The sequence below is a fragment of the Heptranchias perlo genome, chromosome 11, assembly GCF_035084215.1.
Source record: "Heptranchias perlo isolate sHepPer1 chromosome 11, sHepPer1.hap1, whole genome shotgun sequence".
NCBI classification, from domain to species: Eukaryota; Metazoa; Chordata; class Chondrichthyes; order Hexanchiformes; family Hexanchidae; genus Heptranchias; species Heptranchias perlo.
The window spans coordinates 9,122,708-9,141,848 of record NC_090335.1 but is presented as its reverse complement, the minus strand read 5'-3'; the positions used below and the strand labels follow the sequence as shown (position 1 = coordinate 9,141,848).

Here is a 19,141-nt window from a genome sequence, read left to right as displayed (position 1 = left end):
GAGGGCAGCTCTTTATCATCCTGGCCCTCGCTGACCAACATTGGCCCATCGTCCACCAAAGTCTCAAATTTAAAATTCTCATCCTAGTGTTTAATTCCTCTCACCCCTCCCTACCTCCGTAACCTGCTATGGCTCTACAACTCCCCCAAGCTCTCCGTCCCTCTGATTATGGCTTCTTGTGCATCACCCCACCATCGGCAGCGATGCTTTCAGCCGCCTAGGCTCCACGCTCAGGAACTCCTTTCCCAAACCTCCCTGGCTTTCCCCCTCCCTCTCCTCCTTTAAGACCCTCCTTAAAACCCAACTCTTTGATCACCCCTCCTTCTTTTGCTCAGCATCTATCTTTTGATTAGATCTCTGAAGTACTTTGGGATGTTTTTCTATGTTAAAGGTGCTCCGTAAATGCAAAGTTATTGTTGTTGATCAAGAAGCTGGCCTCCCAAGAAGGAATGGCCATAGTTTCTGCTACAAATTATGCCAACACGCACAGCCACAAAGCCTGCCAACTGGGACTGAGTCTCTGGGACTTGATAGCAGATATGTGATGAATGGTTTTCCTTATTCTGCCCATGTAGACAAATTCATAAACAAACTGAAGATAGAGCCCACTAGCTGTTCATCCACTAATCAGGGTCCTGGAAAGGAAATGAGATCTACTCTGCAAAAGCAGGGGGTGTTTAAAGTGGTACTTGAAAGTCGCTTTGGAATACTGGAGGACTACTGCAAAGGTAGGGCATAAAAGAGCTAACAGGGTATTAGGGAGCTGAAGCAAATCAGTGAGTTGCCTTCATCCACAAGGGCTCCTAGATATGCAAGAATTATCCTAAATCATTTATACATTGGCTACTGACTGCCTCTTAAGAGAGCGTTGATATAGGGTGGGTGAACTTTGTGTGAGGTTACACTGTCAACTGGATGGGGTTGACTTGAAGGGTCTTTTCTCGCCCTTTCTTTTAATAGGGTCCAACATCAATCAGGGTTGAAAAGGTTCCTCTGAACAAGTGCCAATAATTGCCATCCGGTGCTGTTCAGAAGCCCCCTAAGCATATCCTAGGTGTTTGGAAACAGCATTATATCGAGTTGCCGTTTGACCCAATGGGACCCAACTGGATGGAGATTGCAAAAGTTGGCAGTATGTGCGGAGCAGATGGAAGGCCTCAATGAACCAGTTTGTTGGGAATAAGTGTCCCTGCACTGTAACCTCTGGATAATGGTGTATTTGTGATAAATTCCTAATAGTTGTAGGCAGGGAAGAAGCCTAAAGGATTTGATGGGATTAGCAACAGCAACAGCCAACTTTGCCTTGGAGCACTCTTGCTGGGCTGGGGAATAGGATTGTATTTGAGGCACATATACCCTTGGTATTCCAGACTGCAATTGTTGTTCCTATTCACAGGAAGGGGGAAGATCAAAAATATCCAAGGAATCATGCTGATAACTAGCTCTTTAGGTGGTTCCTGGGGTCATTGCAGCACATTATTCCAGGAGTGTTGCAGGCCCACGGTGTAAAAGGAACAGGCTGGACTTCATTCGTCTGCAAGGCAGGTTGAGGCTTAACAAGAAGATTCAGAATGGTATAAGGCTCAGGGGAAACACGGGCATTGGTTTCATTGATTTTGATAAAGCAGCCAACCAGGTGCCTCCTGCGGCCTTTGTGCAGAAGCTGGAAGCTATTGGGGTACATGGCCGAATCCTGCCTACTCCAGCTCTAAGATCTGTGGAAGGGTAGACTGGAGACTCCCAATATTATCTCTCCCAAAAGAGGAGTGGGGCCAAGGTTGTAAACTGCCACCCATCCAATTTAATGCTGCTTCATAAATCGTTTGATGCCAACATCAGGGACAGTCTTGGGCTGTCTGTTGCAGGCATTTCTAAAAGGTTTATGGCACTCTTGGCATATAGGCTTTGTCAGACTCCATTCACCATCCTCAACCGGTGGAATATGGTGGTGGGTGCTCCCTAACTGCAATGTTATGGATTTGCATGCAAGATCTGGAACCAAGCTACAAGGTGGGTTTGTGACAAAAGGAGCAAAGTTTCAGGGAGGGAGAGATCCAGCCAATAGCAACCTGCTGCTTAGTACCTTGGAGGGAGAGTCAGCCCAACAACAAGCCTATCTCTTTGGCAAAGCCCCTTAGATGAGGACTAGGACAAGCAGTTAGTCGGTATCTGAAATCAAGATGGCTGGCGTACTGTGTAGGTCCTTTCACCATGTTGAAGGCAGATTTCTGTCAAATGACTGGTAAGGAAACTGAGACTTCGGATGACAGGTTGCTGGAAGGTGGGACCTGGGAGATAAATATGTAAGCAAGTCCGGTACCTACCTTCATTGAGTTGCAGACTGGCAGACAGTTGCCGCTGAGACTCTGTGCCATCCAGCGGGGTATGGTGTGTATCCATGTGGTGGTGAAGAGGATGGCAGCAATGCACTCACACATTTAATGGTGAGTTGGGCTGCTCACCAGGTTGTCTGGATGGAACTGCTGGTTCCTGCTGTCAATCTAACAAGGGTCATGCTGGTGCTTGTCAATTGTCCAATGACCAACTAGTGATTATTTTCCTTGTGTGCGTGTGTGTGGGGGGAGTGAGGGTTGGGGAGATAAGCAGAGTCTGTTTGGGGTACAGTTGGCTCTACATACCTAGCAATAGAAATTGGTACTGAGTCTATCTCCTGTGGAAGATTTAGTAATGCCATACCTGAACCAGGCAGGTCCACGATCCTCCAGGGCACTGTTGACCGTGGACTAGCCAGCCTGATTCATTAATGGTACCCAGAGGGTCGACCTATTATTGGAGACTGAGATTCTTGCCATTGACCTCCTGCATGTCAATTGCCCTGAAATGTAGGATGATTTGCTACACAAAGCATTGGAAAGCTTCTCAGTGCTAAATGCTGGGTAATTGCAAACATTTAGCTGGTTAAACTGCAGTAGTACCTGTACACACACTTAGGGGACCCAAGACATGGCTCTGGTCAACCTGGACTTAAAGTGAGCTGGATTGTGACCCTGTGGGGAGAGATCAGCTCTACTCATGTGGATTTCTCAGTAGTTCGGAGACTCTTCCTTATGGTTTGGGTTTCTGCGCATGACAGATCCGTCAGATGGAATCAAAGTGTTATACTGGGGAAATCCCTTCTGGAATCCTTTTGAACCTATTTTTTCTTGCTTTTCAATGTTAATTCAAGATGCAAAAGTGTCTCGTTGAAATTACAATTACACAAAAGGTCATGCCAATGTAAGCATTCCTTTGTGCTAACATTTCCAATACAATATTCACTTAAAAGGATTTAACTGCACTAACAGTAACTATGCCATGCATGAGGATAGGTAACTGGAAGATCATTCAACAATTAGATTTCGCATTTGGACTTCATAAAATTTCGAGCTTGAAACATTTTCCTGTTTTTTCCTCCAGGTCTCAAAGGGTAGATTTTACAACATTACTCTTGGTGCAGAGCCCCATGAGGCAGTCGCGTGTATCAGGAATTCCTAATGGGTGGGTAACCGTGCGGGGTGCACTGACCACTGAGCCCAAATTCAGGAGGCGGGTGAAGCTCTGTGCTGGCAATGCTCATTGGTAACATCTACCTGCTATATATACCTTTTCCCAGTTCAGCCCTTGAATTTATAGTACCTGGAACCTGCTCTCATTCCCAGTTATACTCTCCCATCACCCCAGACATTTCTGTGCAGAATCAAAGATCCCCCGAAAGGGATTCTGTACCTGCGGAAACACCCACCCACAGCTGAAGTGGTGAGAGACAATCAGCTATCATTGGACAAGAAAAACAACACCTTACCTGGCTGAGGGGCTGACTTATGCCTTTGGCTTTTCTCTTTCTTAAACTTTGGCACAATTCGGAACATAGCACTTCGACTGTTTCTTTTGGCAAATTCCAACGAATGGTCCTGTTGAAAATTAGATCACGGTTTGATTTCTTGGTCATTTAAATGCTTTATAAGTCCGTGAAGCCTTCTGAATAATAGATCCGGCTCTATTCAGCAAAACCATTCTCCTACAAGTTGCTAACTGCTCTCATGTTTGCCAGTAGACGACGTGCAGGAGTCATTGTATAGCACTGGGTACCGACACGCACTTTGTAAACCTAGCGGATGGAACAGGAGGGACTGGAAATCACGACATTATGAGCGGCCTTCACTCTCTCAAACCTAACACTGTGATAAAAAGTGTTTGTGGCACAGCACTGACACAAGCAGCAGAACTTCCCACACACGCTCAATTCTAAACAATCCACTCACACTCTTATTTATAGCACAGAGCACACACACTAATCTCATTACTGTGTTCTGGACTTCACATTTACTTTGTGACTTGGAGATAACAGGGCTAATTTCCCTCTGTGTTGTGCCTCAACTCCCAGGGGAAAAGCAGGGAAGAAAGGGGTGGGGACTTGTTACACCAGATTTCTGCTCCTTTGCATTGCCCAGGGGCTTCCCGGGGGTGGAGGCAGAAGTGGGGATGGAGCGGTTATGCCCACAGCTGTTACAAACATGGAAAACCCCTGCTAGTGAGGCGGGGGTGAGGCAAAGGTGCCTCCTGTCCCATTTTCCTCTGTGGACTCCAGACCCATTTGGAAATTTGCCCACTGATAGTGGACCTTATGCCTTGCACCCTACTCCTCTCATGATTGGAGGATGAGCAGAGCCTGGGTGCCAACTGTTGGAGCCGGGCAGAAGGCAAGTTCCTTCTTTTTTTGTTGGGTGCAGCAAGAAGAGATTCAAGTGGCAGGTCTTCTATTTATGGCCTCTCGAGGCAGCGCTCGGCGGCCTCTCGGGGCAGCGGCCTGCTCTCAGGACTGCAGCAGCTGACCTCCCAACCCTGCTACCAGATGCAAGGCTTGCACCAGTGGAACATCTGGGTGTTTTGAATAACCTGCAAATACAGGAGGGTTCAGGTCAAGTCAGGCACTTTGGGAGCCCAGGCGGAGGCAGGGGGCATATTTTGCCTGAAGATGTCAGTTCTGCAGGTGGTCAGCTCCACTAGTTCAAAGGTTTTCCAATGGAAAATTATTTTCCTCACTTTCACCTCTCTAGGTTTCTATACTCACTATACACTGTAAGTTGACCAGACAAGCAACTTGCCAAGTTTCTGCCAAGACTGCAGCCTTCAGCTGTCTATGGTCTAAGCTCTGGTATTCCCTCCCTCCTCTCTACCTTTCTCTTCACCTTTAAGATACTCTTTAAAACCTACCTCTTTGATCTAGACACCTGTCCTAATATCGCTTTATATGGCTCGGTGTCAAATTTTGTTTGATTACGCTCCTGTGAAGTGTTTTGGGGCGTTTTACTACGTTAAAGGCGCGATATAAATGCAAGTTGTTGTTGTTGTTGCACCGATCCTGTCATGCTCAAAGGGTCGGAGAATTGGCAGTACAGTGTTGTAGTCCTACCTCCATGTGTTCTCTCTGAACGTGGTTCTGTGCTGGGAGTGTAGGATCGGTGAATTTACCCCTGTAACCAGCTAGTGGGAGCTTGTTATGAGAGCAGTGCAGAGTGAACTCGTCCCCTTCCTTTCCCTTTAGGTGGACCGTTGCTACATGCAGTGCAGCAGGAGTAAGGACTCTCAAGAGGGGAAGGCCCAAATTGGGACCCAACGAGGAGTGTTTTTAATTGGCTGCAGCTGGTGACAGAATGACTTGTTTTATCAGACTTGCCACTAATAGTTCCTCCCCTACACTGAAAAAAAATTCCCAACAACGGTCTCGACACAGGGCTGCCACCATTTTCGGCGTGCACAGACTCAGCTGCATCTTCTGACCACCTGTAGCCAAACCATTGTCTCTTGGGCTCCCCACAGGACTGGTGAAATAAGCTCACTGTCATATCTGTCTATCCAGCTGATCGGAGGTGGGACCAGCTGGGTTATGTATATATATTATGAATTAAAAAAATATATATATACGTATACATATATACACACACACAAAGGAGAGTCCGTGCCTGACCTGCGAGCGTTTGATGCTAACATAGGGTGCTAAAGGAGTCCCTTTCCCTAGCAGGGTCATAGAATCATAGAAAATTTATGGCACAGAAGGAGGCCATTCGGCCCATCGTGTCCGTGCCTGCTGAGAAACGAGCCACCCAGGCTAATCCTACTTTCCCGCATTTGGTCCGTAGCCCTGCAGGTCACAGCTCTTCAGGTATTTTCTAAATGAGTTGAGGGTTTCTGCCTCTACCACCCTCTCAGGCAGTGAGTTCCAGACCCCCACCACCCTCTGGGTGAAAACATTTTTCCTCAATTCCGCTCTAATCCTTCTACCAATCACTTTAAATCTTTCCCCCCTGGTTATTGACCTCTCCACTAAGGGAAATAGGTCCTTCCTATCCACTCTATCTAGGCCCCTCATAATTTTGTACACCTCAATCAAATCACCCCACAGCCTCCTCTGTTCCAAGGAAAACAACACCAGCCTATCCATCCTGTCATCATAGCTAAAATTCTCCAGTCCTGGCAACATCCTCGTAAATCTCCTCTGTACCCTCTCCAGTGCAATTACATCCTTCCTGTAATGTGGTGACCAGAACTGTACGCAGTACTCAAGCTGTGGCCTAACCAGTGTTTTATACAGTTCCAGCATAACCTCCCTGCTCTTATATTCTATGCCTCGGGTAATAAGGGAAAGCATTCCATATGCCTTCTTAACCACCTTATCTACCTTTCCTGCTACCTTCAGGGATCTGTGGACATGCACTCCAAGGTCCCTCACTTCCTCGACACCTCTCAGTATCCTCCCATTTATTGTGTACTCCCTTGCCTTGTTTGCCCTCCCCAAATGCATCACCTCACACTTCTCTGGATTGAATTCCATTTGCCACTTTTCTGCCCATCTGACCAGTCCACTGATATCTTCCTGCAGTCTACAGCTTTCCTCCTCACTATCAACCACACGGCCTATCTTTGTGTCATCGTCACCTTAATGAGTAGAAAATTCACCAAATTAAGGCCCTGAAATAAAAACAGAAAATGCTGGAAATACTCAGCAAGTGAGGCAGCATCTGTGGAGAAAGAAACAGAGTTAATGTTTCAGGTCGAAGACCTTTCATCAGAACTACAAGAAGTTAAAGATTTAATAGTTTTTAAGCAAGTACAGAGCCAGGGAAAGGGTTGGGGGGGGGGGGGGGAAGGAAAGAACAAAAGGGAAGGTCTGTATTAGGGTGGAGGACAAGAGTGATTAAATGACAAAAGGGATGATGGTGCAAGGCAAGGAGGGTGATAATGGGACAAGTAAAGTACACTTAAAAGGAAGAAAAAAAGTTTTTTGTTAAAGCGCTGGATGGGGGCGAAGGATGAAATGGAACTGCGGACCAGGAGAACTCTGAAACAGAGTGAGGCGGTGCTGCTGAAGAGAGAGTTCGAGAGCGTACATGTGGTGGTGCATGGCGTTGAGCGGCAAGAACAGCGGTTCGAGGAACGCTGAATACCATGGAGATATTTGTATTCATGGGTGGAATTTAAGTTGGAATCCATGTGGAAGAAGTCGGAGCAGGAGACAAGTCGCTGAAGAAAGAGATGTGGCTGTGAAAGCGAGTTTTAGTAGAAGCCTCATCAAACACAAGAAGGGAAACGGAAAGCAATGAAGGTGAACAAGGTATAAGAGGCAAACGGAAATCCTGTCGGAGAGAAGAGCCGAACATCTTCAGGGTGGGCATTCCTGGAAGAGAGGTGGCATTGAATTAAACACTAGATCAAAAGCAAAATACTGTGGCTGTTGGAAATCTGAAATAAAAACAGAAAATGCTGCAAATACTCAGCAAGTCAGGCAGCATCTGTGGAGAAAGAAACAGAGTTAATGTTTCAGGTCGAAGACCTTTTTATCAGAACTGGAAGAAGTAAAGATTTAACAGTTTATAAGCAAGTACGGAGCCAAGGACGGGGGGGGGGGGGGGTGGGGGGGAGGAGGAAAGTCGAGGGGAAGAAAGAACAAAAGGGAAGGTCTGTGATAGGGTGGAGGGCAGGAGTGATTAAATGACAAAAGAGATGATAGTGCAAGGCAAGAAAGGTGGTAATGGGTAATAAGACCCTGAAATTGCTGGGGTGGGTAAGGGTGGAAATCTGATTTCTGACAGGGGGATGGGGAGGGGAGAGCAGGATATGGAAGACTTGCATTTATATAACACCTTTCACGACCTCAGGGCATCCCAAAGCACTTTACAGCCAATTACGTACTTTTTGAAGTGTGGTCACTTCATGTAGGAAACGTGGCAGGCAATTTGGCACACAGCAAGATCCCACAAACAGCAAAGTGATAATGACCAGATGATTTGTTTTTTTAGTGATGTTAGTTGAGGGATAAATATTAGCCAGAACGCCAGGGAGAACTGCCCTGTTCTTCTTTGAAATAATGCCGTGGGATCTTTTACGTCCACCTGAGAGGGCAGACAAGGCCTCGGTTTAAAGTCTCAACCGAAAGACAGCACCTCTGACAGTGCAGCGCTCCCTCAGCACTGCACCTAAGCATCAGACTAGATTATAGGCTCAAGTAGAGCGGGACTTGAGTGGGATTCGGAGGTGAAATCTTTACCAATTGAGCCACGGCTGACACAGCAGCCAACTGCATTCAAGAGTGTGGTGGGCCCCACTTCCGTCTTTCCGAGAGTACGGTACTCCTGCTGCATGTGGACGTACAGTATGTTCGGGGGTACCAGAGGCGGGAATTGCAGTGCATGGCACCATCCCGCCAATCCCACCTCCATCCATGTCGTAGACTTCAAAGAGGGGTCCCCTTGCCTCCTCCCTACGCATGCCCAGCCATCATCTAATGGGCCCCGTCCCAATACCTGCACTTGCCCTCCGCCATCGCGCCCCAGATGGCCCCAGGAATATTGCAGAATTTAGGGCCCTTTGTTTTTATAAATGGCAAATAAGTAACAGTGGTGCTCCATACCTCTTCAGCTGTTGGCTGTAGCACATGATAAAGCCACGGGATCTCTGCAAGCTTTTGCAGCTCAACATCCACACTGTGTAATGCTGCAGACAGCTGCTCTTCCTGAGGCGAGTCCAGTTGCTGTCAGAAGTGCAAACAATAAAATAGTTAGTCCCTGAGTTCACAATAAATATTGCTGTGGCTGCTATCAGTTCCAAATTAAACACACAGATCTGCGTGGTTTGATTGATTACAGTCATCGCATTTATAATGCACTAAGGCTTTCGGGTATCATAAAATGTGCTTGGGTGCGACACAGCGGGGTGAGACTGGTCTAGTTTGAAACATATGCACCCAGAGGTTAAAATAGGACTGTTGGTGGTGAAATTTTTCCAACCATTAGCAACTTCACCCAACTCAGTTCCGTTCCAAGTCCCTGATGTCTCTCTCTCCCTCCCCCCCCCCCCACCCGACTCAGTTCAATCTCCAGTCCCTGATGGCTCTCCCCCCTCCGTTCCATTCCAAGCCCCTGCTATCTCTCCCTCCCATCTGACTCATTTCCATCTCATGCTCTTCTCCTTTTTGCGTGGAGCTTTGTGCTTGTCTCTACTGTGCACTCCTTTTGCCTTCAATGGATAAATACTGCAAGCTCACTTAACGCCCCATAAAAATGAGCGCACTCTCAGGGCAGCAAGCAGTGTCCACTGGCTGTCCATGCCAGCCAATCTGGCCCCCCAAACCCATGTCACGTGATACACGTTATGGGCGCCACAAAAATATTTAAATCAACTGATGCTGTGTTATCTGGCAAGCCGGTTCATTTTGGCATGGTGCACTGTGTCTGATGAGCAACGGTTCCCAGTTCTGACAAAGGCTATTTCCATTATTTTCTGTTTTTGGTTTCTTTTTGAGGTTAGTCGTTAGCAGTTGCCCTCACTATCTGTTTCTTGCTCCACAGGCACTCTGTGTGGGACTACGAGGTCAAAGAGAAACTCATTAATATCACTTCAGGAATATACTAAGGAAGGCCTCCCAAAACCATGCCAACTTATTTAAAACCAGAATTATCTTCTTTAACAGTAAACGCAGGATTAGACTAGTTCAGAAGATTATACATCAGGGGTGTCCAACACCATGTCCAGTTTTGGTCCCCGCACATGCTTAATATAGAGGCCATGGAAAGGGCAAGTGTCTGAACATGATGTCTGGCCATCATGAGTGTAGGGCAGGACTGATGGACCAGCTGGTCTTTTCCTGCCCATCAGTTTTGTTTGTTTGTATGTGGCCCTGAGTATCTGCAGCATGCACCTATACGGTCCACAAAAAGAAACACTTGGAACACCCATGTTAGACATGATCTGTAGAATTATTTGCCAGCAGTATCGACAGATGCCACCACCTTACCAGAGGAACTCTTCCAACAAGCAATGATTCCGTTTCATTATGCAGGGCTTTCACATTACTGGCAATCTCAATTGCTGTGTTCCTGGTGAGACTCTGGAGAGAGGAAACAAAAACGAGATAAGCCTGCTGACTTAGCTCCTGTTTAAATATTGTCATTCATCTGCACAAGTGAAGAGTGTAAATGGGGAAGAGGAGCAAAGGGATGTAGGGATGTAGATACACAAATCACTACAAGTAGCAACAGAGGTTGATAGGCCATAATAAAATGCAAATCAAGCACCGGGGTTCATTTCTAGAGGTATAGAATTAAAAAGCAGAGAAGTTACGTTAAACTAGTATAGAACCTTGGTTAGACGACACTTGGAATACTGTGAACAGTCCTGGTCTCCATATTATAAAAACAATATAGAGGCATTGGAGAAGGTGCAAAAAAGATTTACAAGGATGATACCAGAACTGAGAGGGTACAGCTATCAGGAAAGATTGAACAAGCTGGGGCTCTTTACTCAAGAAAAGAGAATTGTAAACAATTTTACAACACCAAGTTATAGTCCAGCAATTTTATTTTAAATTCACAAGCTTTCGGAGGCTTCCTCCTTCCTCAGGTGAACGATGTGGAAAATCGTTTTCCACATCGTTCACCTGAGGAAGGAGGAAGCCTCCGAAAGCTTGTGAATTTAAAATAAAATTGCTGGACTATAACTTGGTGTTGTAAAATTGTTTACAATTGTCAACCCCAGTCCATCACCGGCATCTCCACATCAAGAAAAGAGAAGGCTGAGGGGTGACCTGATAGAGGCCATTAAGATTATGAAAGGGTTTTAAAGGATAGACGTAGAGAAAATGTTTCCACTTGTCGAGAGTCCAAAACTAGGGGTCATAAATATAAGATAGTCACTAATAAATCCAATAAGGAATTCAGGAGTAACTTCTTTACCCAGAGTGGTGAGAATGTGGAACTCACTACCACATGGAGTAGTTGAGGCGAACAGCATAGATGCATTTAAGGGGAAGCTAGATAAGTACATGAGGGAGAAAGGAATAGAAGGATATGCTGAAAGGATGAGATGAAGTAAGTGGGAGGAGGCTCATGTGAAGCATAAACACTGGCATGGACCCGGTGGGCTGATTAGCCCGATTTTTTGCTGTACATTCAATGTAATGTAAATGTGTTGACGGTAATTTCATTGGCGATGACACAACTTGCTACTAACAACATTGCTTGTAAATTCTACTCCTGGTCATTCAGGAGACCAGACCCAACCATAAAAACAAAGGTCATTCACAAGAAGAAATCCAGTGGAACCCTAGGGTAATATTCACCGATCACACACTCCTGGAGGTTAGGCCTCTTTGAAGGGACCGTTGGTTGGGGAATGGGCATTGCAGAGTCGTAGTCCTTTGTGTGTGGCTCTCCATTAGGAGCACGGGGTTGGTAAATTTACCCCCCTGTTGTGTGCAATGGATAGGAATGGATGTGGCTTTCTACACAGTCAGACTTGTATATACAGCAATGGCTGCAACCCCTACCAGCTATGGGCCCAAGGTTGCTAATTGTCGCAAGGAATTAAATATGTGATACAAACTGTAGAAAGCATCAATGAACAATCTATCAGTGTTTGGTGCCTCTCTGAGCATTTCTTTCACTCAAAATAAGGAGTATAAAAGGTTAACAACTAGGGAGAAAATAGGCTGTTTAAACCAGAAAAGGCCTTGTTAAACACAGCATTGCACAGCTGCAGACAAACCAAAGAGTGAGCATTTTACTCCAGGTCAAACCTGGTATTACTAAGCTTAAGTAACAGTCAGATTTCAAAGTATCACTCCAGCAAGGGGAAGAATTACAGAAGAGTTTCCTGCCCAAGAGCACGCGAGTAACAGCTTTCGGCAGCTATATCTCACTGAACCAGGAGGATATAGCACGAGGTTCATGATTCAGTAGTACTACCCCAAGGCAATGGGTCACACAGCAGTCAGCTACTGGGCATGGTGGAGGAACAGAGCTTGAGGAGGTTCAGGCTCAGCAGGGTGATTGGGATTAAGTTGATCCATGAAGGAACCAACTCAGAAGAAGGGCAAGACAATTGGGAAGAAGGCCAAGGCTAAGACTGAGAGATAGGTAAGGCAGCATGCTCATTCATCGGGTGACTCCATCGTTTGACACACTGATAGCAAGCTACGTAAAGGTACGGCATTGTCCCACGCAGTTCTTTATTTTTCAGGTGCAAAGGTAAAAGGTCTCCAAGACAGAGTAGGCAACCTTATGAAAGGTAAGAAAGCTGGAACTGTGGTTGCACTTCACATAAGCACAAACGATATAATGTGTAGAACAAAGAAATTCCTATCCGAATACAAAGACCTGGTCAATGCGTTAAGGGATAAAGGATTATCTATCTGGGTACAATTAATTCAAGCTGATGGGTCTAATTTATTAATTGGCACCTGTTATAGACCTCCAGGACAAGGACATCTTGGAAACAAAGCCCTTTCGTCAGCAATTGTTACAGCACCTAGATTAGGCCACGTCTGTATTCTGGGGGACTTCAGCTTTCCTTGTATAAAATGGATTGATGGTGAACCATCAAGTGTGGTGGGTAAATTAGCTAAAATGTTTGTAGATACAATTAATGATTTTGAGTTAAAAAAACAAAGTGTTAGTGATATGACTATGGGCTCTCAAGTTCTTCACCTAGATTTTAGAACTCATCCTGCAGCTGTATTGCAACTCCATACGGGGCAACACCTGGACAGCATAATTAGATGTAATCTCATTAGCCAAGCAAAGACTATTAACAATATAATGTTGGTCCCTGACTTCAAGAGGGCTAATTTCAATAAACTGGCTGAAGTCTTGGAAGAAGTTGATTGGTCAACTAAATTGGCTAGGGAAATAGATGTGGAGATGCCGGTGATGGACTGGGGTTGACAATTGTAAACAATTTTACAACACCAAGTTATAGTCCAACAAATTTACTTTAAATTCCACAAGCTTTCGGAGGCTTCCTCCTTCCTCAGGTGAATGGTGTGGAAATGACATTTTCGAATCCTTCGCATTTGAAAATCACAGAACAATGCCTGGTGATTACTGCCCGTTGCCAAGGCAATCACAGTGAGCAGACAGAAAGGTGTCACCTAAAAGGCCACCGAATATACAAACCCCCCAAAATAAAGAGAGAAGGAAGACAGTCAATGACCCGTTATATTAAAAACAGATAACATTTGTTCGCTGGTGGGGTGACGTGTAGTGTGACATGAACCCAAGATCCCGGTTGAGGCCGTCCTCATGGGTGCGGAACTTGGCTATCAATTTCTGCTCGACGATTTTGCGTTGTCGTGTGTCTCGAAGGCCGCCTTGGAGAACGCTTACCCGAAGGTCGGTGGCTGAATGTCCATGACTGCTGAAGTGTTCCCCGACAGGGAGAGAACCCTCCTGTTTGGCGATTGTTGCGCGGTGTCCGTTCATCCGTTGTCACAGCGTCTGCATGGTCTCGCCAATGTACCATGCTCTGGGGCATCCTTTCCTGCAACGTATGAGGTAGACAACGTTGGCCGAGTCACAGGAGTATGAACCGTGCACCTGGTGGGTGGTGTCCTCTCGTGTGATGGTGGTATCTGTGTCGATGATCTGGCATGTCTTGCAGAGGTTACCGTGGCAGGGTTGTGTGGTGTCGTGGACGCTGTTCTCCTGAAAGCTGGGTAATTTGCTGCGAACGATGGTTTGTTTGAGGTTGGGTGGCTGTTTAAAGGCGAGTAGTGGAGGTGTGGGGATGGCCATAGCGAGGTGTTCGTCATCATTGATGACATGTTGAAGGCTGCGGAGAACATGGCGTAGTTTCTCCGCTCCGGGGAAGTACACGGGACGCAACCAACAGAGTACCCTTCGTCGTCCAGTACTTCCCCGGAGCGGAGAAACTACGCCATGTTCTCCGCAGCCTTCAACATGTCATCAATGATGACGAACACCTCGCTATGGCCATCCCCACACCTCCACTACTCGCCTTTAAACAGCCACCCAACCTCAAACAAACCATCGTTCGCAGCAAATTACCCAGCTTTCAGGAGAACAGCGTCCACGACACCACACAACCCTGCCACGGTAACCTCTGCAAGACATGCCAGATCATCGACACAGATACCACCATCACACGAGAGGACACCACCCACCAGGTGCACGGTTCGTACTCCTGTGACTCGGCCAACGTTGTCTACCTCATACGTTGCAGGAAAGGATGCCCCAGAGCATGGTACATTGGCGAGACCATGCAGACGCTGTGACAACGGATGAACGGACACCGCGCAACAATCGCCAAACAGGAGGGTTCTCTCCCTGTCGGGGAACACTTCAGCAGTCATGGACATTCAGCCACCGACCTTCGGGTAAGCATACTCCAAGGCGGCCTTCGAGACACACGACAACGCAAAATTGTCGAGCAGAAATTGATAGCCAAGTTCCGCACCCATGAGGACGGCCTCAACCGGGATCTTGGGTTCATGTCACACTACACGTAACCCCACCAGCGAACAAATGTTATCTGTTTTTAATATAACGGGTCATTGACTGTCTTCCTTCTCTCTCTCTCTCTCTCTTTTTTTGGGGGGGTTTGTATATTCGGTGGCCTTTTAGGTGACACCTTTCTGTCTGCTCACTGTGATTGCCTTGGCAACGGGCAGTAATCACCAGGCATTGTTCTGTGATTTTCAAATGCGAAGGATTCGAAAATGTCATTTCCACACCATTCACCTGAGGAAGGAGGAAGCCTCCGAAAGCTTGTGGAATTTAAAATAAATTTGTTGGACTATAACTTGGTGTAGGGAAATAGATGCTGAGAAATTGGAAATATATCGCCGTTTCTTCATCATCACTGGGTCAAAATCCTGGAACTCCCTTCCTAACAGCACTGTGGGAGAACCTTCACCACATGGACTGCAGGGGTTCAAGAAGGCGGCTCACCACCACCAAGGGCAATTAGGGATGGGCAATAAATGCCAGCCTCGCCAGCAACATCCACATCCCATGAACGAGTAAAAAAAAAATAAATGGGTAGTTTTTCTGAAACCACTCTCAAGCAAAAAGAAGCCATGTATGTCCCAAGGGTTACTAAAAAGACACATGGTGACACTAAACCAAAATGGCTAACCAGAAATGTGCAAGCACAAATTAGGCTGAAACAAAATTACTTCTACAGGTTAAAGAGAGACAGCTCATAAGAAGAGATAAATATTACACACACTTAAGGGTAATAAAAGCAACTACTAGAGAAACGAAGAGATTAATGGAAAAGAAGACTGTTGATAATTGTGGGAGCAATGGCAAATAAACAGACTGCTGGCTCGTGCTGAAATCCTTCAAGTGAGAGCTGGAACTGTTTCTGGCTGGGGTGGAAATTGCTTTGTAAAAAAAGGTAAGTAAGTAACTGCATAGCATTATCAGGGCCAGAGTGATCTCTTGGACTAGTGTTGACTGCTTAAGGGGGGGGGGGGGTGGTCAGAGAGGAATTTCCAAGATTTTTTCCCCCCAAATTGGTCTGGGTTTTTAGCTTGTTGCAGGAGATCACATGGTTTGGGGTGGGAGTGTATATATTGTGATGCACAGGCTGGATGGACCAGAGGGTCTTCTCCTGTCTGTATGTTTGTAAGGACTTTTTTTTTAGTTATGTAAAGAGTCAGAAGTCACTAATAACTGTGTAGGACCACCGAGAGACACGTAAGGATGGATTCATGTGGAAAGTTAGGGCATAGCAGAGGTGTTAGATGCAAAATAATCATTAGTCTTCACTCCCGGGAATGATGTCCAACTAACAAACATGGATAGTGCTGTAAACAGGATAATTTACTGGCTCAGGTGGTAAATACAGACTCTTTACATGCCTTCAAGATCACGTCTTATAAAATGTAGGTAAAACAGCATGAGATCTGTGTGGTTTCCTGGACTAGCTTTGATTGCCTAAGGGGGTCGGAGAGGAATTTCCCAGATTTTTTTCTCCCCTCCCTCCTGATTTGGCTATGGGCTTTTTTCAGTTTGTTTTTTGCCCCTCCCATGAGATTATGGGGTGACTGATGGTGGGTATGGGTGCTGGACTCCATCCCTCTCCCTGGCCACTGTCTGAGGCTGAACCAGACCGTTCGCAACCTTGGAGTCCTATTTGACCCTGAGAAAAGCTTCCAACCACATATCTGCTCCATCACCAAGACTGCCTACTTCCACTTCTGTAATATTGCCCATCTCCACCCCTGCCTCAACTCATCTGCTGCTGAAACCCTCATCCATGTCTTTGTTACCTCCAGACTCAACTATTCCAATGCTCTCCTGGCTGGCCTCCCATTTTCAACCCTCCACAAACTTGAGCTCATCCAAAACTCTGCTGCCCGTATCCTAACTTGGACCAAGTCCCGTTCATCCATCACCCCTGTACTCAATGATCTACATTGGCTCCCAGTCTGGAAATGCTTGATTTTAAAATTCTCTCCATTGTTTTCAACTCCCTCCATGGTCTTGCCCCTCCCTATCTCTTATCTCCTCCAGCCCTACAATTAGGAAAGCATACAGGGGGCATGAAAAAACATTGGCAAGTAAAATCAAGGAAAACCCAAAGATGTTTTATAAATACATAAAGAGCAAGAGGATAACTAAGGAAAGAAAAGGGCCTCTTCGAGACCAAAAAAGTAACCGGTGTGTGGAGACAGAAGACATGGGTATGGTTCTTAATGAATACTTTGTGTCTGTCTTCACGAACGAGGGAGACGATGCAGACATTGTAGTTAAGGAAGAGGTGTCTGAAATATTGGATGGGATAAATGTAGAGAAAGGAAATATTATAGGGTTTAGCATCTTTGAAAGTAGATAAATTGCTAGGCCTGGATGAAATGTATCCCAGGCTGTTAGAGAAGCAGGGGAGGAAACAGCGGAGGCTCCGACCATCATCCAAGAGAAAGTGGCAAGTTGGATCCAAAAATGGGTCAGTAGCAGGAAGCAAAGGGTAATGGTCGACGGGTGTTTTTGTGACTGGAAGGCTGTTTCCAGTGGGGTTCTGCAGGGCTCAGTACTAGGTCCCTTGCTTTTTGTGGTAGATATTAATGATTTAGACTTAAATGTAGGGGGCATGATTAGGAATTTTGCATATAATACTATCAACCACACAGCCAATTTTTGTATGGAGGAAAGCTGTAGACTACAGGAAGATATCAGTGGACTGGTCAGGTGGGCAGAAAAGTGGCAAATGGAATTCAATCCAGAGAAGTGACGTAATGCATTTGGGGAGGGCAAATAAGGCAAGGGAATACACAATAAATGGGAGGATACTGAAAGGTGTAGAGGACCAGAGGGACCTTGGAGAGCATGTTCACAGATGCCTGAAGGTAGGAGGACAGGTAGATAAGGTGGTTATGGCATATGGAATACTTTCCTTTATTAGCCAAGGCACAGAATATAAGAGCAGGGAGGTTATGCTAAAACTGTATAAAACACTAGTTAGGCCACAGATTGAGTACTGCGTACAGTTCTGGTCACCTTTTTACAGGAAGGGTGTAATTGCACTAGAGAGGGTACAGAGGAGATTTACGAGGATGTTGCCAGGGCTGGAGAATTTTAGCTATGAGAAAAGATTTGATAGGCTGGGGTTGTTTTCTTTGGAACAGAGGAGGCTGAGGGGTGATTTAATTGAGGTATATAAAATTATGAGGGGCCTAGATAGAGTGGATAGGAAGGACCTATTCCCCTTAGCAGAGAGGTCAATAACCAGGGGGCATAGATTTAAAGTGACTGGTAGAAGGATTAAAGGGCGTTGAGGAGAAATTTTTTCACTGAGGGTGGTGGGGGTCTGGAACTCACTGCCTGAGAGGGTGGTGTGGGAAAAACCCTCACTGCAGTTAAAGAGTACTTGGATGTGCTCTTGAGGTGCCATAACCTACAAGGCTACGGACCAAGAGCTAGAACGTGGGATTAGGCTGGATAGCTCTTTTTCGACTGCCACAGACACGATGGGCCAAATGGCCTCCTTCTGTGCCTGGAAGCTTTTCTCCTCACTATCAACCACATGGCCAATTTTGTAACATCTGCAAACTTCTAATCATGCCCCCTACATTTAGGTCTAAATTATTAATATCTACCACAAAAAGCAAGGGACCTAGTACTGAGCCCTGCAGAACCCCACTGGAAACAGCCTTCCAGTCATATTTTTATGATTCTATGATTCTAACCCTCCAAGATCTCTGCACTCCTCCAATTCTTGCCTCTTGCGCATCCCTGATTTTAATTGCTATACCATTGGTGGCCGTGCCCCCAGCTGCCTAGGCCTTAAGCTCTGGAATTCCCTCCCTAAACCCCTCTGCCTCTCTTCTCCTTTAAAGACGCTCCTTAAAACCTACCTCTTTGACCAAGCTTTTGGTCACCTGTCCTAATATCTCCTCATGTGGCTTGGTGTCAAAATTTGTTTGATAACGCTCCTGTGAAGCAACTTGGGATGTTTTACTGTATTAAAGATGCTATATAAATGCATGTTGTTGTAGGTGCCTAATCTTGATGTTCTGGGTATCACTGTTCTGTGGGGAAGTCTTGATGACGGGCAGGAAAAGACCAGCTAGTCCAAGTTTGTGTATGCCTATAAACTCTCTCGGGAGGGTCAACCATTTGCGATGCATTACCAGTGGTGGTGCAGATGAGCACTGGCTTCAACTTTTTATTGCATAGCTGCTGCAACCAAAATTCAGAAGGTGGAGACCCTCTGTGTTCTTCTCTTTCTACTTGTTTTGGAGGATCTGAGGAGGGATGAGGCAGGTCTGTTTACACTAGAGATGAATTGCCCACATCCATCCTTATCTGTAGAATAAAACATGGCCTACCCCGGCCAACGT

At 46.0% G+C, this 19,141-nt stretch overlaps 1 protein-coding gene across 2 annotated transcripts in view; it reads right to left on the bottom strand.

The window, feature by feature from the left end:
* dgkh (diacylglycerol kinase, eta) overlaps positions 1-19,141 on the bottom strand; it is a 465,735-nt gene that overhangs the window by 31,851 nt on the left and 414,743 nt on the right. For both annotated transcript variants that reach the window (XM_067992509.1, XM_067992508.1), the window contains exons 27-29: positions 10,292-10,384; positions 8,909-9,028; positions 3,803-3,911 (exon numbers count right to left, since the gene is read on the bottom strand). In XM_067992509.1, the coding sequence (XP_067848610.1) occupies positions 3,803-3,911; positions 8,909-9,028; positions 10,292-10,384 (322 nt within the window). The remainder of the gene's footprint in view (positions 1-3,802; positions 3,912-8,908; positions 9,029-10,291; positions 10,385-19,141) is intronic.